This window comes from Netta rufina (assembly GCF_964035555.1).
Source record: "Netta rufina genome assembly, chromosome: 10".
Taxonomy (NCBI): domain Eukaryota; kingdom Metazoa; phylum Chordata; class Aves; order Anseriformes; family Anatidae; genus Netta; species Netta rufina.
Genome location: NC_140133.1, coordinates 9,864,837 through 9,888,402, shown reverse-complemented (window position 1 = coordinate 9,888,402; position 23,566 = coordinate 9,864,837). Strand labels below are relative to the sequence as shown.

Here is a 23,566-nt window from a genome sequence, read left to right as displayed (position 1 = left end):
ATTAGTAAACAGTTTCAAAGCAGATGCATAATCTTCACTGAGTGTCTGAGTGTTTCTTGGGAAGTGTAAGAGATGGTCCACCATTCAAAGTGCATCTGTGGTACCTAGTTTTGTTTTCAGTGTCCTTCTCTGCCCAGAAATCAAGTAACCTTTCCAAGTCTTTCAGTTCTGTACTCTAAAAGGTCAACAAACTCTTGAGTATTTTTGAAATCAGAGCAGTCTCACTATTCTGTCTTCACTTTCACATCGGACTGACATGGGTTTGAGCGTGAGTCTGGCATCAGTATTTTAGAAACTGCTCAGAGAGTATGTTTGGCAGCACGCAGAGCCAGAACTGTAACAGGCGTTACTCACCTGCGTGAGACACCGTTTGTCCTCGTTGTCAAAGAGGGGGAGAAGAGAAGGTAGGAAAATACTTACCAGTAATATTACACAGTCATTCATAAGCAATAGCATAGTCTTACGTTCTCACCAGCAATCATTTTCTTTAGCACACATCTAAACCAACCTGCACTTACAAGATGTCAATTTGATTCTTTTGCCCTGGGGGTTTTGGCTATCTTTATAACTGATCCATCCTTTACATGTAACAGAGAGAATCAAGTCATATACAGAGGTATGGGGAGGTGTGGGTGTCCTGACAAAGATCTGGCCTCACATGTCCCACCTCCAGGTTGGTTCCCTCCCCCCCCCAGGCACGTTATTACTGTCTATGAGTCATTTCATTAATCTGGAGAGAAGGCTAGAAAACAAGTGAATAAACACCCTGCTTCACAACCTTCTGTCTGCACTGTTTACTTCTTTGCTAATGAATGAACAGCTAAAAAACAGAATTATCCTAATTGGGGACATTCAAAGGGACATTATCTCCTCTTTGTCAGTAGCTGCTGCCTGGGTTGGCCAGTAATTACACTACATAGTCAGAAGATAATCTCAAAATGTTCACTTCCAATAACAGTGTAAAGATGACAAAATCCAGGAAAGCAGTGGGAAGGAAAATTCAGGCTCTTAGTCAAAAAAGAGAGCACAGGAGTCTTTTACGTGGCTACACCTTTCCTATAAAAAATGATTTAAAAAAGCAACATGAGAAGCACCAGACACCTCTGATGCCAGACACAGGACCCTGTCTCCAACAGTGCAAGGTCAGAACTCTTCCATGCACCGCGCTGGAACTGAGCACAGGCTCCGAGTTTCGCAGTTCCCTTTGCGCATGGATAGGGCTCTTCATTTATCACAAATAAGGCAGGCAAGTGTCCGAAACGTCCTACTCCCCCCTTTATAAATTTTACAGCTGTCAGAGTGATCCTATCTCTGGTGACACAAATAAAGATAGAAGATGAAGGACTAAATGAGAAACAAATTACTGTAGCCTCAGTTTTGCCCTCCAGTGCAGGAAACACAGGAACTCAAGGTCTAACTTCTGCCATCACTGAAGCCTGGGCTTACCTCCCCTTGCAGCACTAGAGTTGCTGAGTCTGACACTGCTGCAGGAACAGACATAGATGAACTGATGCTCAGTGCAGCCCATACTTCGTCCCACCTCCTTTTGGATTCGCATTTCTTGCCTCCCATGAAAGCATATAAGGAGTTACACCTTAGGACTGTTATTTGAAACACTGTAAGATATTTAATAAATCCCTGTCAACTTTCAAGGATAGAAATATTGCACAGTTTCTTCATAAACAGTATTTAGTGCCTACAGAAAGCATTCTAAATAACATTCAGGTTACTATGAACGATTTTTAAAATAAAGCATGACAGCAAGTCTGCTTTGTGCATTTTACATACATTTTCCCCTCTGTCGTTACATACACTCAGATTTTGGAATTTAGTCTAGCATTTATACTTCTGCATTTCAGTGCATAGTGGAACACACTCCTCTCTGATCTCTTTTCAAAGAGAATCTATTAATTTCTATATCAAGGAGGGCTGATGTTCATCTCCTGAGCTGAACATACAGTCCAGCAGAAAAATAAATTAATCACTTGGCCATTATTTGATGACTTCGTTTCCTGCTTCCATCATACAACAGGACAGCAGCTTGTATGTATCTCTGTCACGTGAGGTATTTTCGCAATGATAGTTCACATATGAGATTTTCTCTGCCAACTGTCACACAAATGGAGGTGCCTCCCTAAAATATGTCTGAACACTTGTTAGAGAGGCTGACATGTACCTCCCTGTGTCTCTCTAGGTGAGACCATGTTATCCATGCTGCCTGGGATGGACAGAAAGACTGGACATCATTGGTCTATGGCATTGCCACAACACATTGGCTTGCGTTGCCTTGGCTCCTTGATCCTTACGAAGATGGGCAGGCAGCCCCCAGGGCTGGTCCAAGCCCTGAAAGCAAACATGCTGACATCTCTGTGGCTGGCAGTGGTGCAGATCAAGAGTTAGTATTTCACAGGGCTCTTCAATAACTTCTGACACAAAAATCATCGCAACGCTAGGGTTCAGCAAATAAAATAGGTTTACAGAGAGTTAGGGAAAGGCTATCTCAATAGAACTCAGTCTTATAAACCTAATTGAATCAAGAACCACAGGAACAAACACAAGTTTGCTCCAGAATCCCAGTTAAAACTGGCCAGCCAAATGCTAACCACTCCACCACAGTTTGTTTTCCCCCTCATTTGCCACACAGAGCAGAGGACACGTGGGGAGGGCTGTCAGTAACCCTGGCTGGAGGAGCATGTCCACACATCACTGCGAGTGCAAGAGGTCCAGCCCTCAGGGCAGGCATACTGCTTGCTCCTACTCACCATTAACGCTACAGGACAGGCTCTCATTGTGTGCTAATGCCTTCTTTCCTACAACATGTGTACTGGGACGTGCTCTGCCAGGCAGCTTCTCACCAAACTGAAGTTTCCTACAGCACTGAAGTACAGGTACTGAGCCACACATACAGACAACTAATTCTGTGTCCTTTCAGATGACCTTCCATACCTCATTTACATGTGTAGAACATCACAGGCAGTTCCAGCCAGAGCTCTCCCCACTGCTCCTCTCCTCATCTTTGGATGAAGCAATGTCCAGTGGCAGATGGGAAAGAGATGTCAGGGACAAGAAACTGCTGCATTTACTGGCAGCGAGAACTGTATTTTAACAATGCTGCGCGATGGAAAAAAAGTGAACCTGACAATGAAAGTTCAGACTGAATTTTTAGGAGCTTTGTACATCTACACATGTACAAATATATATTTGATTTGTACTTCTAAATTGAAATCATTTGGGCCACAATACTTGAAATACTTTCATGTGTGTTTAACTTTAGGACATATAACTTCAAAGATGTAAGCATACAAAATCAACCTTGACATGGAAATCTGTGGCAAACAAACAGAAGACCAGCAGTCTTAAAAAAAAAATCACTTTGGCAGAACAGTATTTGTGATTAATAGAAATTTGAATTAAATTTCTTCTTTCATGTATGCAGTAGTTAATTCTAATAAAGCAAGCTCAAGGCCTTCAGTTGCCTGGACAGGACTAATTAGATTTGTCCACATTATTACTTCAACATATTCCATCATACATAACCACAAATATCAACTTTATTTTTAAGCTTTCAGTGGAAATAATTTTCTCAAGTTGTAAACAAAATCTACCCTGAAGGGAGACACACAGTTTCAGGAATCCTACAAAGCAAAGTTTCAGGCTCAAAAAAATGCTTTAAAATTAATTTGTGTAGTACAAAATCAAATGAACAAAACTAAAACCAACCAACCGAACAAAAAACCCACCTCTACCATCTAAGTTTCATATAGAAATGAAACAACTCTATTAGACTGAAGTTATGTGAAGAAGGTTTGAGCAGGTGTGTGTGTGGCTAGACATGCTCTGAAAGCAAGCAATATTAACAAACTAATCTCTTATTATTACTGAGATCCTGTTAGCCAGGCATATAATTGACATAACTTGAGATGAAATGGCCTCAAGTGACGCCTTATGACATGGAGTCATGTACTTCTGGAGTTAATGACTGCTAACCAGAAAGCTGTTCCAGGATCCTTGAGGAACAGCTTAGAAACTGACTCTGTGCAAGAATGACAAATTAATTGAGAAAACATTTGATAGCTCTACCTAGTGCCAGCTAAGGTTAGAGCTAGATGCAGAGAATCTATTACGAAACAAGGAGGCAGCTGTAGCTGAGTCACTTTATATCAGGAAATTCAATTCCTTCCTACTCCTCAGATTTTAAATATCCTATAGCAAAAAGCTCTATAGGATTTTTTTTTTTAAGGTATAGAGAAGAAACCAAAATACCGCAGTCAAGTCTCTCTAAAGGAAGTACCCATGACTTCCAAAATGCATAAAATATATCCAACAAAATTAAGAAGAATAAAAACAAGGGATTTAAAATTAAGATAGCTAGACTGCCCCATTTTGCTCTTTGTGGTTAAATGAAGTATTACACACAAAGACTTAAATGTCAGGAGGAGGAAATAAGTATTTCTGCTTTAAGTGGCTACTTCTCAGTGAGATAATGTATGACCAACACCAAGAGATTTAAGAACAATGGTTCTGTGACCCAGGACACTAGAATGGTGCTTTACAGAGCTGACTGAAAAAGTTTAAATCCCATGGGAAATGGGATTTGAAATGAACAGAATTTCCTACGAAATTAAAATGTTTATTCCAAATAAAGCTGAGGTTAAAACATCCTGTACAGGAACTGAAAAGGCTGCTGGCACTACTTGCACCCTGACATCCACTACAGCACTGTGGGTGTGAGAAACAGTGATGGAAGGAGCACATCGACCTCTGCAGGAATTCTCAGCGAGGGGAGTGTGGCACAGCTGCATGCCACATCATGATGGAAGGGAATTCTATGACCCTGAAGGAAGACCAGCATCCTTTTGGGTTACCTCTAAAGTAGGAGCCCATAGATATTGTAGAGTGTACCCACAGCCCACTTGCAAACTGGAAGAAAACGTACTCAGTTTGAGTTGGGGTCATTTCTTTGGTGAAGTCTTCTATTATCTTCCAACAGAGGGATACTTTTCCCACTACTGTCCAGTGCTTGGGACTTTGCTCCTTGCCATTTTACATACAATGTAGATTCTTATTTCCTGCTAGGTAATGGGATTCCTTCAAAATCTTCCAATACTTTACAGTACCACAAAAAGTTCCCAAGCAAGAGAAGAGGTGGTAGAACTGTATTTGAGCCAAAAAGGAAAAAAACCACTGCATCATGGAACCTGTTAGCCTTCAGACAACTACTTAGATTTTTTACTCAAGACAAAAGCCAAACACACAGTGATAGTGTGAAAGACAGAAAGACACAAATCTCTGAAAGCAAAAAAAGAAAGCTTACCTCATGTTGACATGCTTTCTGCAAGCAGATAAGGCACTCAGGCAACTTTGGGAGAGCAGAACTTAATCTGCAAAGCATGTTCCTTCAGTTATCAGTTGCTCTAAAAGGAGAGCCATTTATTTGGTATACTAACAGCATTTGCCCAAATGTCTCACTCATCAAACCAAGTCTTGCTTTGAACTACCTCAATAAATAAATGAATAAATAATCTGTATTGTATATTTATATTTTTCTGAAATTTCTGTTTCTGAATTCAGGAATTGCTCTGGGCTGGAGCAACAGCTAGTATCCTAACTAGAATTTCCTTGATCATTACTTAAGCAGTAGCATTTTTATTTTAAAAACCTCAGTCCTCCTCCCCCACCAGTATTTCTCTTCTAACACATTCCATTCTAATTTTAGTCTTTTGAGAAGTTTCTTTTCCAGATCAACCCACTCTTTTTCACATTTAAATAATTTTCAGTTTTTCAAAAGAGCTCAGCTTTAGCAGGTGTTTCAGTAGCTAAGCAATAAGAAATGTCTCTTGAGAATATCTTCCATGTTTCCCAAATAGATTAGCCTGGAAATTTCAGGAGAACAACATTGGGCAAAATATCCATTCCATTTAACTCCAAAACCAGATTAAAATTCTTAAGATGAAAAAAGCAAAAAGACATCCCCCAAAAGAAGCACTCATGCTCTCTGTTAACAAATAAAGAAGGTGTGATATGAACATCTAACACTAGCAATACCAGTAATTAACGTGAATGCAATATAATTCAAAAGAAACAAGTTTTGAAGTTTAAAATGGAAGAAAATTATTAAACTTCTTTCTGATTTATTCATCTTCAGTGCAGTCCCAGGATCAATAATGCTACAGGGTTTGCAACCATAGACCAAGGAAGTACATTCCAGTGGCTAAAGGCAAAAAAACACAGCACTTTACTAGTAATTTGGGCCTGCAGACTCACACAGCTAAAACATGTTTATTATCATATCTTGAAGTTGAACTGAAGCAAGATCAAGATACCCGTATACTACCTTCAAGAACCTTCTTAGACTAAAGACAGTCTGGCCCTTTGTATCACCTCCAGCTATTTGAAGGATGCATTTTTACACTTTTGATTCTTGGAAGCTAAAAATGCTGCAGCACACTTCAGCAATTGCTTCTCTGCAGTCTCAAGCAGTACAGAGAAACCCACTGACAATGATGCCTCTGTGCCTTTACGCAGTAAGAGCAGGCCTATGAGATCTTAGCACCTGAACATTGAAAGAAAGTTAATGCTAGGCATCACTTACAGATTTATCAATATAGGTGTTCATCTGCAGTCACAGGGTTATTTTTGCTGAGCTTCCACATTTCCCTAGAGTACAGAAACATCCTCCTCCTTCTGTGGTAAACCAGGTTCTAATAAAAAGTTGAATCTATCCTGTTATGTCAGTATAGAAGTAGCACCTGCAGTAAAAAAATCAGTTGGAGTATTATACATCAGTAGACATTTCCTATCTTATTCTTCAACATAACTTATAATTCCCATTTCTACTCCCTTTTCCTCATTAAATTCATCTAGCCACCCAGACCAAAATAATTCCTATTATAAAGCTGTACTTAATACTCAAAAAGACTTTCTTTAACCAGTGAAAAGAATTGAGGAAAATATTTCTTCAGCAAATGTTATTATCTAGGATTGTTTTAGCACCACTTTTCATGATGTGAGATGTGTTTAAGTATGTACCTAAAGTAAACTTGTCAGCTTGCAAGATTTTTTATAAAATATTGTTTTCTTTGAGGTTTAGAGTATGTACTATCTATCTTCCAAGTCTGCTTCCAACTAGGCTCTCTAGCAGAGAATAAACTATGTTCACTCCCAACTATGCCAACTCCACTACTAGGGGCAGCCAGGTGAAGAGGGGAAATACTAGAACCTAGGAAAAAAAAAAAAAAAAAAAAAAAAAAAAAAGAGAGAATCCTGATATTTCCTGGTATTTTCACACACACACAGAAGCTCACCTCAAAACATGTACTTCTGGAAGAAAGGACTACCCCCCCATATACAATAATTCCCTGTCTGCCTGCACTTTCTTTTTCCTTGTGGTTTGTTAGTGAGCATGAAAGGGTGCTGGTGAATGAACCCGGGTGTGGGGGTCTGTCCTCAAGGACAAGTTTTCCTCCATTACGTACAGAGAACTTCCCATGGCTGGCTTCAACCTCTGGCTGAGATGCAAATACGTCAGAGCAGCCGGACATCGCTTAACAGCCCTTAAACACAGGTTTAAAGTTTTATGTGTCCTTATGATTACATTTAAATATTTAAAAGCCTCAGTTCTCTCCTCCTCACTAAACCTTCCTTTTTTTCTCAAAAGCTCTTTTGTCTAAACATGGACCAAACAAAGTCTGAATTGAAAAGAGGACAGGAAATTAGATCAAACTGGGTATGTAGCATTCTCATTATCCCTCCCGTCAGACAAGTCAGAAGCGGTTACATAATTGGGCCTCTAGACTCTAGGCAATGAAGTGTTAAGAGAGAAAAGCAATCCCAGGACAACATGCTGGGCTTGGGCAAATAGAAAACATACAAGTAGGCCAAGAGCTTCCCATTAATGTTAGCTTTTAATTGTACCGTGTCAAGAAAGGTTCATCATATGGCACGTGTGGCCAGAAAGGTTAGAAAGCATGTAGTAAAAGAAATGGAACAGGGAATAATTTTATCCACGCTCTCAGATGCGCTTGTGCACACATCAGAGGGAGCGAGAGGACGTGTGTGAGAGCAGCACAGTGTGCGGAAGTACAGGAGGCAGCGGCCCGTAAGCAATGACTATGAAAAGGATTGGGGGTGGGGAATCCGTGCACGTCCCTTTTTCAGCTTCTGCTGTAAAAAAAAATAAATGGACCTTTTAATCCGCGTTTTCCTTGAAGCCCACTCTATTGACCATTCATTTCTCTCCCTTCCCAGCTCTTTACCTCCTCTATATGGCTGATGAATATGCAAATGAATAATCAGTTTTATAATAGCCTATCCTTTCTAAAAACAGGCCATAAATTCGGACCCCAAGCAGGCCGCTCTAAAGAGACTATTATACTACATGGCTGGGGGAAGAGGCAAGCCCCAGATACCACCACGAGCACACCAGAGCTCTTTATGTCTGTGAATGCAGCTAGAAGACGGGCTCCTCAGAGCAGAGCCGCAGCCAGAAAGGGGAATCTCCTCATGGGATCAGGCACGCCTGCCGGGAGCTCTCTGGTACCCCAGAGCCCGGCATCCTGCCCCTGTTCTTGGGGGGCTCTGAGGGAGGCCGGGGGCAGCAGGTGGCGCCTCGGAGCCGGGCCCGCTCCTCAGCGTGCCCAGGCCTCACTTGGGTGTTCTCGGCCAGAGCAGGTCCCTGGCACGTTTTCGCCCAGTTCTGTCGATTAGGACATGGTTAAAGCACGCTGGGAGCTTTACAGAAGGCAGCCGTGCCACCAGCGGGTTCTGCTGTGGGACAGCAGTGAGGGCTCTACACGTCGCACGGCGGCTGCCTCCCGGCTCCCAGTTTCTTCTGCAAAGAGAGCCCAAATGCAGTACAGTGCCTGCATATGCTTTCGTGGTCAGCATTTTGAGGCCCTCCTCAGGTTCCCCTGGGCTTTACAGTACTCCTGGATGTTGTCATTGCAGGGCAGAATGCAAGAGCTATTAGTCCCAATTTAATGAGGCGGTGGAGTCCTACTGTACAGGGAGTGACAGCTGAAGGTGCTGTGCCCAAGTCCCTCAGTCCCTCACTCCAGCTGCTGAACTGCAGTGTGGTAAAGTTTGGAATCCCACAGGAACTAATCAGGCCCTAATGTGCGTTACAGTTCCCCATGGGAAACTGTTCAGGAACAGACATGTCTTCAAGCTGTAAATAAGCAAGAAGGCACCGGCAGGAAGCAGAGAGCTCAAGCTTTGGGCAAGATGGGAAAAAAAACTTGGGTTACAACAATTTCAATACCACTCCGCCCAAGGCAGCCAGAACCCAACTGCATTTTACATAGATTGCCCTACTAACCTGGATAGAAGGCACCAGTATCACCCTGATGGGGCACAGAGATGGCGAGGCAGACATGCAGATGAGGCAGATGTAGCATCCTCTAAAATTTGGATAAAGGGTCAGAGATTTGGATCTGACTCTAAACTCTGCTGCTGAACTCTGGGCACATCACAGCTCCCTGTTGCATTATCATTTACAGGAGGTGAATAATATTTGCCTAACTCTTAGGAGTAATATGATAAAAAAAATCAATATGTACAGGACATACTATAATCGTGAAGATACCTAGATAAACATCAAATATTTTTAAAATACATCTTTGCAGAGATTAAAATTTAGAAAAACCCTTGGAATAATAAAAAAAATGCTTAAAATTACGTAGCCTTTTAAAGTAGGCATCATTGAACATTTCCTTCTCCCCTTTCCCATCACCTCAAACACAGACAAACCTTGCAAAGCAATATGAACTCTGCAGTATCAAGTAAAACAGGGTTGACAAGAGGAAGGAATGTTTGAACATGATTTATTAAAATCAGTTTATAAAACCCTAGGACCAGTTAACAAAGAATAGAGTACTCATCCAATGCTTTGAAGATGGGAACAGGACTCTCCAGAAAAGGTCTGAATCCTCAGACATATATTTGTTGGAGGTAACACGATTTATGTGGCAGTCAGATCTGAAGTTTCAGATCCTCTCTGGATGGAGCCTTGTTTTCCCTCATCTTTTAAGCTGCTTCTTAGTTTATTAACACAACAGCACTGTGTATGCCTACCACAAAGTAGTTTTTGCTTGTGTCACTGGAAGCACATAATTTTCATTCTAAACTTTGTTAATACTTTCACAAACATTTGCTTTACCTCAACTTAAAATATATATATATATATATTTATATATATAATACAGTGGGAGAAAATACTTTGATTACAAAGTAAAACAAATTAGCAAACCAAGGCTAAAATACCATAAAACAAGAATTAGAATAGGAAAAAAAAAAAAAAGTGGATATCCTTATAGGTAGTTTCCCTTAGGTGGTGGAAATCTTTGGATCCAGAAACACTGTCAAAACACCACAGATAAAGTTGCAATCTTTCCCTCCTTGCTCCCCAGAAACAAACCAACCCCAACACCCCAAAATCTGATACGTTCAGCATGTCTCAGGCACAGGATCTTGAGGTAATTACCAGAAGGGATGCTGGCAGACAGCGGAGTCCACACAGAAAACATGCACTTGCCATTTCTTCCTGAATTTCAGAAGTCTCTCTTCTAGAGCAGTCTCTCATACATAATTGCACGTCCAGTTGTACAACCTAGACATTGTAGATCCAAGAGGAGCAGCAATATTCTCTGCAGGATACTTTTGACTAATTAAATCCTAATTAAAACTCCTTGCATGAAGTACTGTTTAAATTAAGAACATTACTAGAGTGGAATCTGACAGTGGCGTAGACATAACATAATGGTTATGTTTATAAAATGAACATGTTTTTAAATGAGAAACCACGACAAAGCCAAATCTTCACATAGGACTACATGAAGGACTTTGTGAAAATGGAAATGTACGGGTGTTTTTTCCTAGAACAGGAATAACTGCTTACTACTTAGGTGATATTCTGTAACCACAGGAGGTAAGTTTGGAAACACTGACTATTCTTACCTATTCTAGGATGGAAACACTGGCCACATGCATCCAAAGTAGACCTGCACCTGCGCTACTCGTATAAAGAGCAGTGACATTCGTCTCCTTTTTCAGTACTCACGTTTGAACTCCTAAAACACTCCAAGCAGAACACTTGACATTTTTATATTCCCTAGCTTAAAATGGTAGCAGAAGTCACTCTTCTACATGGCTATCAAAGCCTCAGTGCGGTAGTATGTATGCTGTGACTGTTTCCTGTTCTCTCCACTCCTCCAACACACTTAAAGCCAAAACAAAACCTGATAACATTTCTGGTATTGCTACACCTTCCCTAGCGATATGCAACCGAATCATGTCATAAATTAGCCTTTAAAAGCAAAGCCCTGATTCAAGTTACAAAAATGTAATCTTTCCCTCTGCTCCCTCTTTGCAGGATAACTTCTTTGCAGTCTATGTGCATTCATGGTACTCAGTCAACTGAGTTGATTGTACTCATTTTAAATTGTTCCTTTTAATGCTTTTACCCTCCACCCACAGGTCCTCCGCTTCTCTTCTCATTGATTATTGCACCCTGGGGCTGCAGAAGAGGTGCTTGCCTGCTTCTGCTTCTTACGGCGTTTGTTCAGAAGGCGGTTGTTGGATGTTTTCAAGTCTTTAATTTTCACCTGATCATAGTCCACTCTCATGGTAGCCAAAGCGCTGGTCATCTCCTCCTGGAAACCAAGCAATTAATTTATTGAACACCCCAAGGCAGAGAGAGCACAGCCATCCCACACTAGTGCCAGGTGATTAATGTACAGAAAAGAACCCTCTGTTATGCTACAGCCAGGAATAGTCAAGCCCTTTCTGCTGCAGTGGACTATGACTAAAGGCTTCGTTCTACTCAGGGATTCATTCAGGAGGAACTATTCACAGCGTTTCACATGTGGGCAACACAGGACCACACTCCTCTGGCCCGATTTCCACCATGTCCCTGTGCCCAGCATTTCTTACTGTCTGGCTCTGGGCCTTCACCAGCTGCTAAATCTGGGCTTCTTGTAACAGAGTGAGAGCACTGTTTTTCTTGCTCTGTCACCAAACTAGGTTAGCAGGAAGTAGAATAAAGAGTCCACACAAAGTTATGTAAAAGTGTGCACTTCAAATTCACATGCTTCCTTAGTTTGAATTAGCGTTTAAGTTCAGACAAATCTTAAACTTTTTAATAAGGCTGTGAGTGAACATCTGCTTAGGTCAATGGATGCCTGTGCATTTAGTTCAGGAAAGGAAAAAAGATTAAATATTATGGGAATGCGAGCGGCCCAAGGGAATACCTCTGGGACAAGTGTAAGAAGCTCTCAGAAACATGGAAATGAAGAAGGCTAAGTGAAAATAGATATCTGATTCCTTTGACTTGGAAGGTGCATGTTGCCTAGGTCCTGTCAAATTTTATCTTAACATAGTTTAACAGCTGCGACTGCACATTGGTAATTTAAATAAAACGAGTGATTAGTAGAATACCTTAAAGGAATGTTGCAATTATCAAAATGCCAAGGATTATAAGTGCACAAAGTTCAGAACTAATTGTGAAAAAATATGCCAACCTGATAAAGGCCAGCAGGAAAGAGTTAAGGCTTGCAAATAACTTTTAGTCTGCCCTATAGTTTCACTTTGCAGGAAGCATTCAACTGTCATCAATACAACGAGTAGGTGAGGCACTTGGTTAGATTAAGGGAAAGACAGGTACATTTTTATTTTTTCCTCCTCCTTACTAAAACTGTCACAACAAGACAAGGCTAAAGTTATTTAATGTTGTTTTATAATAAAAGAACAGAGTAGAAAAACAGAATGCGGCTCACCTCCCTCTCCACCCTGTCCCCCTTAGTTTTCAACATATCCTTTACTTCACCATAACAAACTCCAAACTCCCTCAAGACTGTCCGATCTCCTCTGTGCTACATATAGAGGCTCAGCAGGTAGCATCATCAATACCTTTGATCATAAACATTTAGTTTGTTGATACTTTGCACAGCTGTAAGGCTGTCAGATGAAGCTCAGATAGCGTTCTTCTTTTTTAAACAGTTATCATATAAACTACTGTTTTAACCAGGACTGTTTAAGCTTCCCTTGCTTAACACGGTTGTTTTCAAAACAGCCATAATCTCCATGGACATAAGCATCCACAAAAAAAGTGCTCGTCTAATCTCTTATGTGATTGACTTCAAGAAATCTGAACTACAGTTGACTCACTTTAACTTCATCCCAGTGGTCTTTATCCTCTTGCAGGACCCGTGCAGTATGGAGAGGAGTTGGTGGCACTGCCATTGATCTCTGAGAAAAGGGAAAAATACCAAAAGTAGTGTTCTGAAAAATCAGCTTTGGAAAGTGACTGTTTGCTCTTCTGTGTGTATGGAGGGCATAAAGCTTTATCTATCTTCCTTCAGTGGCCCCCATTATTCATGCTTCCTATCACTCCATAAACCAGTGCATAAAAGCTGTCCTGTGTAGAGAAGGACTACAGTCCCTGTACAACAGTATCTTTAAAGAAGAAAAGGAGAGAGAAATCAATGCTGAATTTACTTCACTCTGCTCCCTTCCAGTCCAACCAATGTCCCTGTGTTAGATAATTTTTTACGAACACTTTAGATTTTTAACAATTGTCATTTCACTGTTCGTTAATCATTGTTTCAAAGTAGTTATTTTGACCTTTTTCTTCTAGGAATTTGCAGTAGGAGAAATTTTCTTGGAAATACGTTAACTGAAATTACCAGTTCATCAGATCATAAATGTGCTCAGAAGAAGGAAGTGTACTATTTTTCAGAGTAAAGACTGATTCAGTATTCTGGCACAGTTCAGAAGACGGGAGTGCATTGCTCAAGACGCTCTTCGACATAAAATTGAGATCTACGTTCACCTGACATGAAAGATTGGTAGATATTTTAAATTAGAGTAAGGTACAATTTCTAAAGCACAGTTCCCTAGCTAAATTCAGCAAGAAATGTATTTCTTGCCAGTCCATAAGCCAAACCATAATTTCATTCCGATAGTCTATATTCCTTATGTTTTCTATCCAAACTTGTTGTCTACTGCTGTGACATCCTAGACTGGAGGTAGCTGCCTGCCAGCAGAGTCTAAGGAGATCTCTGTATATGTCACTGTAACAAACATTACTTTGGAAGCAGTGCTTATACTCCACTAAGCTAACAGCACCACTGTACCAAATTCTGCAGCAGTTACAGAAGGGGAAGCAGAACTCATGACTCCCACCTCCTCTGGAAAAGTACCCCGGCTCTATCAGGTACAGATGGGAAAAGGGAAATGGAAAGGTAGCAGACTAGCTCTTGTGGCGTCCCTGAGCAGGTGCTGAAGGTACACTACTAGCTGCTGTCAGCTACTTCTTATTGAATAAATGGTAGCTACAAGCTAACTAGAGGATTATGTTCTTCACCTGAACTGACACTTTTTGCATAAGCTACAGTATTATAAACAATGAAGGACACATATTTTGCACAGGCCTCAACTAAAAGGAAATAAAATAAAGAGAGAAACACAAAGACTCTGCTTCTTGTGAGAGGCATCTCCCTACTCATGTTCCTACTTAGGGTTACAGGAAAAGAAAAGGAAGAACACCGACATTAGCTGTGCTGGTCTTTCCCTCTCTGGCCCTCTGCCTCATGGGAACAATAGGTTCAGCAGAAAAAATGCTCATCTGCTGCTCCTAGTGCATTCTTCCACGATTCTAGCACAGCTCTTGGGTGCAGCAGTCTATAGACCTTGTCTTTAATCTCCACCTCATTAATTGGTTATATGAATATTTCAAGTAACATGTGTTGCTGTAGGTGGTAGCTTCCTTAGATATTAGGCACTCGTTCCGTGAAATTCATTGCCTGCTGACTTCTGGAACACCTCCTCTTCTTTGGTCTTCAAACACTTAAGCTAGAGGTATTTACTCTGAACAGCAATTACATTTGTATTCAGTTAAAAAAACCACTTAGGAACATTGCCTAGGTTCTGTTCCAGTTTTACAGACTCTTAGTAACCTTAATTTCTCAGCTTCCACAACTCTAAATGAAGATACCTAACTCCTTCAGCAGGATGTTATAAAGCTATGTTACTGGATGATTCTAGGGGCTTTCAGATCTTCAAGCAGGCATTATAGAAATGCTGACTATTAGTCATGCCTCTGTTTCTGCCCCTTCTTCTGAGAAACAGCATAGAAAAAAGCACAGAGAAAGCATTATGGGAGAACAGAGCATTCTACAGTACAAGCGATTTTGTTCCTGGCCAATGATGTTTTGGGCAGTAAGAAACAACACAGGTCCTCTTTTCAGGCACAAATGTGAGAAGTATAAGCTATTATTTTGAGTGAAACCTAGAGTAGAGATGATATTCTGAAACAGCCTGATAACCCATAGGATTCTTGTCTCTTCTTTGAAATATTGCATTATGAACTGGTCCTCACCCTCCAACCCCCACTTTATTTACTTATTTATTTATTTAGAAGGAAAAGGAAACTCAGCCAAGTTGCAGAATGAAACCTGAACTGGGACCATTAATAGCTCTGTGTACCACCTTATCTGGTAATCTCTTACAGGGCACTAAGCCGAAACCCTTGCTCCTCTCCCAGGCGCTTCCAAACTCTGCCAAGGATGAGAATTCCCACTAAGCATAGGACTGTGTTCACACTAACACAGCTATGTACAATGGTGCCTGAGACCACTAATAATAGCTCTCTTTAAATCCTGCACTGATGAGGTAAGTACAGTTTATTTTTATATATTTTAAATGGAGTAACACATGCATGTGCTTCAGACAACAGCAACTGCCTGCTTTCAGAAGATATAGCTATATTCTGCTTAAAAGGATGCTACTGTGGGTGTCTCTCTTTGCGTGTCCTCTGGTAACACCAAGAAAAATTGTGGTTCTACAGGCAAATGCCTCTCTGTGAAGGGCACAGTAGGTTAATTAAGTTATTAGCTGTAATCATCATCTTTCTCTTGACGTACTACGTGGAGCTACACATTAAGTTCTGCATGCAGGAATTCATCTTGCTTCCTTGTAAAAAGCTATATGAAACTCACGTTAATCCAAGGGTGATTCATAAACTGAGAAACTGTCATCCTCTCTGTTGGGTCGGTCTTCAGTAAGTGGCGAATCAGTTGTTTGGCTGAAAAACAGGACCAACATGGTGTGTTGTAGTCTACTACTGTGCTCCCCCAAATCCTTGAGAACACAAAGACCTGCTGAATGAAGAAAGATAATTTTGCAGAACTCAGAACACCTAACTATTGCTGCTCCCAAGTTAAGAAGCCATGTATAGTGTGGGAGGTTATTTTGCTTAAAGAGGCAGAACATGAAAACATCCAAAACAAAAAAAGGCAAGAGGGAAAGATAAAGGACTGGAGATCCTACTTCAATCTACTGTGCTCTCTACTTCACAAACCCAACTGTTCTGAGAGCAAGAAATTGAGAAAAAGGGCAACACAGGAGCAGAAAGCTACCTGTCTAAAAGATGGCAACAAGCCTAGCTGAATGAATGCATGAATTGATGTTTTGAGGAGTAATAGAAGACAAAACCTAGCACAAGCCATGAAAACAAAGGCAATAAATTCTGACAACTGAGAGGCCACTAAAAGGACAAAAAAGTTAAAGAAATGGTTTACATAAACAGGCTTTGCAGCAGCTTTCTATGAACATGGCACTGACCAAAGTGAGAGGTACTACGTAACTGAGATGAGAGATGATCAGAGTTTGAACGTGAGTTTCAGTAATGTGAACGGACAGGAAACACCACACCCAAGGGACATTATTCAGAAATACTTAAACATATCTTCCTGAGGAAAACACAGACAAAATTTTGAATAAGTTCTTTTAGCAACACTGAATGACAGATGACTAAATGTTTCTAAGGAGATGCAACAGATACAAGTTGGGACTTTAGTTTGATGGAGGCCACAAAGGAGGTGTACAGTAAAGATTACCTGGAGTCTAAAATCTACGAGGTAAACAAACAAAATAATAAAAATAAGAAATAAAAAAAAAAAAGAGGAAACCATGAACAGAGTCTATTAAGATGATTAGATGATTATAGGAAACTAGTGGGAAATTCAGAGGTAGTCTCCATAGATGATGCAATGAAGAAATGATCAGAAAAGGGAAACCATGACAAAACAGTAAGGAGGAGTAGAAGGGCAAAAAGAGGCAAATTACTGACACTGTCTGGTCAGCCTGAAAGAATGCCCATAAGCTAACTAACCTTAGTAGGTTCAAAGGTAGAGGGCATCTATCTTCACTCAGGCAAGCATATGGCAACCCTACACATTTTCAAAGTGAATGTTCTCTGGTCAAGCTCCCCTAGGATTCTAATAACTGCTGTAAAATACGAACAAGTCTAAAGAGTGACACATCATTAAGCCAGACACCCATAACTAAAACATCTTTCTTACTAATGTGAAGTAGTTCGCGCTGTATACACAGCCATGGGATCCAATGAGGGGTTACAATACCACAGATTACAGTGCTATCCAAGGATAATTTGTTACTGCTTTAGCAGCAGACCATAACGGGATATTAAAAGTAGCAACATAAAGGGCTTGTTAGACGAAGATGTGCTCAGAGATTGCTGACCCTTTGCTCTAAGACAATGTGCAGATGAGACTTACGGGTTATGAGACTGTCAAAATAACAGAGAATCAAAACCATCCACTTTCAGGACACTGGTTTGAGCCCATCCAGGTCACAGCTGAGCAGCAGCAGCTTTTGGTCAATGACTGATACAAAGCAAATTGTTGACCTTCATTTAAGTGGTGGCTGGCAAGTTTCCTTATCACAAAAAGCGAGCATGAAAAGTTGCCATCCTTGCTGGCTGTATCACCAGGCAGGGCAAAGACTGAATGAGTTCTTAAAAGAGTTTGCCTTTCTTCCAACTCAGCTTGCATTGCAGCTGCCCTGACAGTCTCCTTTCTCATGATTAAATACTTTTGTTTCTTGAGGGTTTAATCCGGGCTTTCACTAGCACTTGTTGGAATTTGAAAGAAAGTTTTCAGTAGTCATTTACTTTCTATAGCACTTAGCTTGCTGGCTAGTATCTGAGTTCCCATTCCTTCTCTGTATCACCTTACAAAAAAAAAAAAAAAAAAAAAAGTAAAAAATAGAAATAAACATCAAATCAGGATTTTACAAATAGTCTTACGTAAACACTCCTTCACTGTACAACACCATGCACATATTCATCAGAAACACTGAGCATTGGTACCTTCTTCTGATACTTCAGCCCATTCTGGATTAGGAAACCCATATTGCCCCATCCGAATTCTTCTCTTCATCCCTGGAGAAATAGCTTGTCCGGTGTTTGAGTAGAATGGAGGGAAGCCACACAGGCTGTAAGAATGGACAAAATAAGTCTTACAACTAGAAAAAAACTTTAATCTCTTAAGAAGCCCCATGAAAGCTTATACACTTCCGGAGGTTGCATGATCCTAATGATTAATTACTTTTAAGTGCAGATTTAATAAATTTGGCCTTTTTCTGTTGATATGTACTCTTTTCAAATACTTACAGAATATACGTGATGACACCCAGAGACCACATGTCACATGATTTGTCATACTTCTCAGGACCAAGGACTTCTGGAGCTGAAGAAGAAAGAAAAACCAGAAATTAACAGAGAAACAGATATTTTCTCTCATTTTCATCACCTTTTAAGTAGCAGCACACTTCAATAACAAATATGGGAAGCATTAACAAAGCAAAACAAAACAAAAAATACACCATGACTCACTGCAGGAACTGTGTGGTATTTTCTATTGACAAGTTCCTAAATGCATCTCTGTAGCTTTAAAGAGGAGGAATGGAGCTGGCAAAATGCCCTATACTCTTCACCTTAGTGTCTGCTCAAGAGAGTACTAAGATTGCAGAAAAGCAGAAGGAGCTATAGCTAAATGTGTACAGGGAGACACAGTACTAAAAGAGGCCTCAACATATGTTCTAGAAAGCAGAACAGAAAGGACCTACTTGAGCTGTGATAAAATTTTGAACAGTACCTAGGTGGAGTGTCTTTGGCTTTCCTAACTACAGAGCACTGTATTTTTCTTTGGCCTCCAGAGCACTCTATTTTTCATTAAGTAACAACATTTTACAGAGATACTTTTAAAGGGGATATTCATTGGGACACGTGATCTGGCATGGAGCTTGATTCTGTAAGGAAATGGCTCTATAAACAAATGAGCAATCCTGCTGGTTTAAAGAAAAAGGTGTTGAGAAGGGAAATGTCACCCTGTTTATGTACAAATATAAAGGCAGAAAAACATATATTTGAAAATTCTTTAATATTTTATCACTAATCCCAGTTTAAGAAAACAGAGAAGAAAGCATCAGGAAAAAATATTGCTATCATAGGTTTCTGCTAACAAATGAGTAACAGTATCTTTCATCACAAAAAAAATAACGTAACACCTACATAGATGAAGGGGAAAGCAAATTAAGCCCTTTTTCCTCCAAAGAAATTCCAAGCACAGACTGCCTTGGTCATACCATATGGTGAATGACTATTAACTCAATGACTGAAAAGGACACACTTTAAAGAGTGCACAGAGGACAGTCTAATGTGGCATTCATTACACAGTGCTCTGTCACTGGACAAAATGCAGGCAAAAATTCAGCTGTGATTAAGTCACTTTGGTCCTTTATTATTAATTCATCCATTTGCCATCTTTAAGAAGCCTTACAGCTGAGAAAATACTCTCCTTGTTTTTTTATTGCATTAGTTAAGGTATGGGAAGTTTTTCAAGGAAACACCCAAATAATTATGAAGCTGAGTTCAAATTGTGGCTTTTATTGCATCATCCAGAGGAAACATAAGGTTTACTTTGGTGTAATCAGAAGCAACACGTTCTCTCTCCTCGATCCTCACTTGCATCCTCTGTTAAGGCTAGTTCCTCTGCAACCCAGGAAGAAAGCAGGAGGAATGGTCTGGAACCAGACTAGGTTTTGGGTTGGGGTAGATCTTATTTTAAATTCTGCAGGCTCCCTCTTTGCACTGTATCCACAAGAGAGGATTTGCCATCCATTCCTACAGCCCATGGACTCTCTATAACGGGAGGGATAAGAAACACAGATGAAACGCATCTTGGATAACTCACCCACATAGTAAGGAGTGTAACAAGGGGTCTGCAGAGCATTTTGTACAGTGGTTTCTTTGGCAAAGCCGAAGTCAGTGAGTTTGAGTACAGCATCCTTCTCTTTAGATGTGTAAAGCAAGTTTTCAGGCTGAAAGACCACAGGGAGAAAGGATAAGCAGAGCAATGAAGAGAAGTCTTTAACAAGATGTACAGTCAAACCATTCCCGCTTGCCTGGATCACCACCAGCATCTCAGTCCTCTCTCACGGTCTATCACACCACACAGAAAGTTCCCTCGAACAGGCAAGAAGCTTTACTCAGACTAGGGATCAACATCCTTCTCTGCATGGTATTTGTGAGAGTACATGGTGAGACTCCCATCAGATCCAATGGGCATCGAGTCTGGGTTCCTGAACCTCTCTCTAGTTCACTGCACTGACTAGGATTGTTCCATCTGACCAGCACCATTTGACATGATGGTACTCTGTAAAACTTCAGGTATCTGAAGGCTTTCTCGATCCCCTCACCCAGATCATCGATAAAGATATTAAAGAGGACCGGCCCCAGTACCGAGCCCTGGGGGACACCACTAGTGACTGGCCTCCAACTGGATTTGACTCCATTCACCACGACTCTCTGGGCCCGGCTATCCAGCCAGTTTTTAACTCAATGAAGCGTGCGCCAGTCCAAGCCAAGAGCAGCCAGTTTCTTGAGGAGAATGCTGTGGGAAATGGTGTCAAAAGCCTTCCTGAAATCAAGGTAGACCACATCCACAGCCTTTCCCTCATCCACTGAGCACGTCACTTTGTCACAGAAGGAGATCAGGTTCATCAAGCAGGACCTGCCTTTCATAAACCCATGCTGACTGGGCCTGATCGCCTGGTTGCCCTGCAAGTGCCGTGTGATGACACTCAAGATAATCTGCTCCATGAGCTTCCCTGGCACTGAGGTCAAACTAACAGGCCTATAGCTTCCCGGGTCTACCTTCCAGCCCTTCTTGTAGATGGGCGTCACATTGTCCCACATACCTTCACAAGGCTCTTCAGAAACAGAATTTGCACAGAGAAGGTACAAGTTCTCGTGCACAGCATGGGCAACAGGACATTCCCAGAATCTGCAAGCAATTGGACTTGTTTTCCGGTTTCTCATTCATAAGGAATCTATGTACTATTTAATGCTAATACTTAGGGACATCTAGAAGAAGGAAGGGATTGAAAGAAAATGGAATCGAGTACCTATTGAATAATTTGTACCATTTTTAAGTTAGTTCGCTGAGCATAGCTTGTAGGGAGCACTTGGGGCTAAGCAATTCATTTTCTGTGCTGTTTATAGGCAATGGCAAATAGCTCCACAAAAGCGAACAGATTTGTTTTGTCTCTCAGCTGTTCAGCCATTCTCCAGTTCCTACCTCAGGACCATCTCCAGCCCCCAAACGTACTCCTCAGTGACACCAATCAATGTCAGTTCTCCCTCCAGATAAATACACAGAAGCATCCACAGAAACTTCATACACTCAAAGTTGTGGAATCAAGCAGGTGCCTCGGTGCATCACTGCATGGCCTGCTCTTTAGCACACTGCATCTCACACTGCCCTATTGCTGTGCTAGGAATTCCTTGGTGCAGCTATCTTGTCTTTGCTTATGCTGTGTGCTTTACTGAATACAAACAAAACACAATACTATATATATAAAACACAATACCTCATCAAAACTCTACAAGATTTAGGTACAGGCTTTAGTGAGTAAAACACTGTTCCACATGGCAATAACTGAGAAATTCCAATTTTTCCAAATACTTACAAACACTATTAACATGGGTTGGATACAAGGAATTGCATTATTCCTCCCATATATGCAGTTTCTCCTGTTTCTGAAGCACCCCCAACCACCTTTTTTTTTTTTTTTTTTTTAATACAAGTATGGTTCTGAAAACAAGTAATAACTGTTAAAGACTGTAGGTAGAGGTGTAGTACCTAGTGTAAGTTTACTTCAGGCAGTGTTATTTTCTTGTTAACTAACTGGATTCCAAGTTGGTAGTACCCATTCAGTTAGCCATCTGATTATCACCTCAATTCTTCTGCATTCTCTACACAACTGGGAGGCATTAGCACACATGAATATTTTGACCTTGGACTAGATGTGAGCTAGTTGTGTACAAATCCCTGCTCACACACTGGCAAAGGAATAGGAACACTTTGATCATCTGATTGCACTCCTAGTTCTATTTAAACCAACACTACCCGTTAATTTTTCTGCTTTACACTCTTTTCTCTTTGACCACACACCTTCAGGCCTCACCTTGACGTCTCTATGGGCAATGTTCATTGAATGAAGATACTGGATGGCTGTTCCGATGTCTCTCATTATTTCAGAGGCCTCTATAAATACAATTTTAGAGAAAGGTCACATTAACATTCCCACTGTAACTCAGGGACATGCTTGGGAATGCTTATGACTTACAAACAGCTTGCTGGAATACAGGGCTAGCGTCAAGACTAGAAAATCTAAAATTAGCCCTAACAGCTGTGTTTTGGTTTTGCGGGCAACCATACCCCCCAATTCCCTGGCTGCTCAGCCCTCCTCCTGAGCATGCACAGCAATTGAACAGTTGAGACTTCTGCTTTTATGAGCTTATAAATTTGTGCTTAAATTTGCTCACCAGAAAAGCAGCAAGAGCAGAGCAGGTATGCAAGCAATGTGCAAGACTGTGGAGAAAGGACTCCCAGCCAGGACATATCTCCAGCAGTCCAGTACATGACCTTGGTTATCTTAGACAGAAGCTTAAGTTGCAGCTTCTAGTTCCGGAGTAATGGGACAGCTTTTGTAATTTTAGGACAGGTCACACCTTGTTCCTCATTGTCTTTAGAAGTTTTTCCTCAGAAGAAACAAAGTCAACAGTTCTATTCTAAAAAGCCTAGACTACCTGCTATAAAACAAGAGGTTTCCAAAATTTAACATGTACCCCAGTGGTAAATTCTTGGTGGTGGTGAGCTGCCTTGCAAGAGCAGTACTCAAGATCTGGACGAATGCAGGTACACGGGGAGAGGTTTCAGAGCAGGGAGGAGGTTACATTCCCATTGTAGCAAGTGAGCATTGTATTACATCTTCACTAACGGGGAAACAAAGAGCAGCTTTAACCTGCTGCTCTTTTCTGCATAGGTGAAAACCTCAGCTGCAGTAGAAGAGAGAAATTGTTGTACTGTAACCTAGAATTGAGATTGAAATTACGCAATCTTAGGCAAAAACAATCAGAAAAGCAGAAACAATCATCTCCTTCACAGAAAGCCTTGTACAACCTCCTCCTTCCTGGCCCAGGCCAAGAACCATGGCTCCTAACGGAGAGTTGTGGCAGATATATGACGGGCCAGCAGAGATGAAGAATCACGTGGAACAGGGCTCATTTATCTCAAGAATGAATAAAAGTATATTTCTATTTTAACACTCCCAAATGGTTTCTGAGTAAGCATGGAGAATGTTATACAATGGTATTTAATGCATGTTTTTAGCATAGCAGAATCACTAAGGACAATTGAAACAG

The 23,566-nt window shown here is 40.9% G+C and overlaps 1 protein-coding gene across 3 annotated transcripts in view; it reads right to left on the bottom strand.

The window, feature by feature from the left end:
• Window positions 1–10,442: 10,442 nt before the first annotated feature.
• The window catches only part of MAPKAPK3 (MAPK activated protein kinase 3), a 107,810-nt gene continuing 94,686 nt past the window's right edge, over window positions 10,443–23,566 (bottom strand). For all 3 annotated transcript variants that reach the window (XM_084292499.1, XM_084292498.1, XM_084292497.1), the window contains exons 5-11: window positions 22,327–22,406; window positions 20,052–20,178; window positions 18,470–18,545; window positions 18,167–18,291; window positions 15,993–16,078; window positions 13,162–13,242; window positions 10,443–11,648 (exon numbers count right to left, since the gene is read on the bottom strand). In XM_084292499.1, coding sequence (XP_084148625.1) covers window positions 11,490–11,648; window positions 13,162–13,242; window positions 15,993–16,078; window positions 18,167–18,291; window positions 18,470–18,545; window positions 20,052–20,178; window positions 22,327–22,406 — 734 coding nt within the window. In that variant the 3' untranslated portion in view covers window positions 10,443–11,489. The remainder of the gene's footprint in view (window positions 11,649–13,161; window positions 13,243–15,992; window positions 16,079–18,166; window positions 18,292–18,469; window positions 18,546–20,051; window positions 20,179–22,326; window positions 22,407–23,566) is intronic.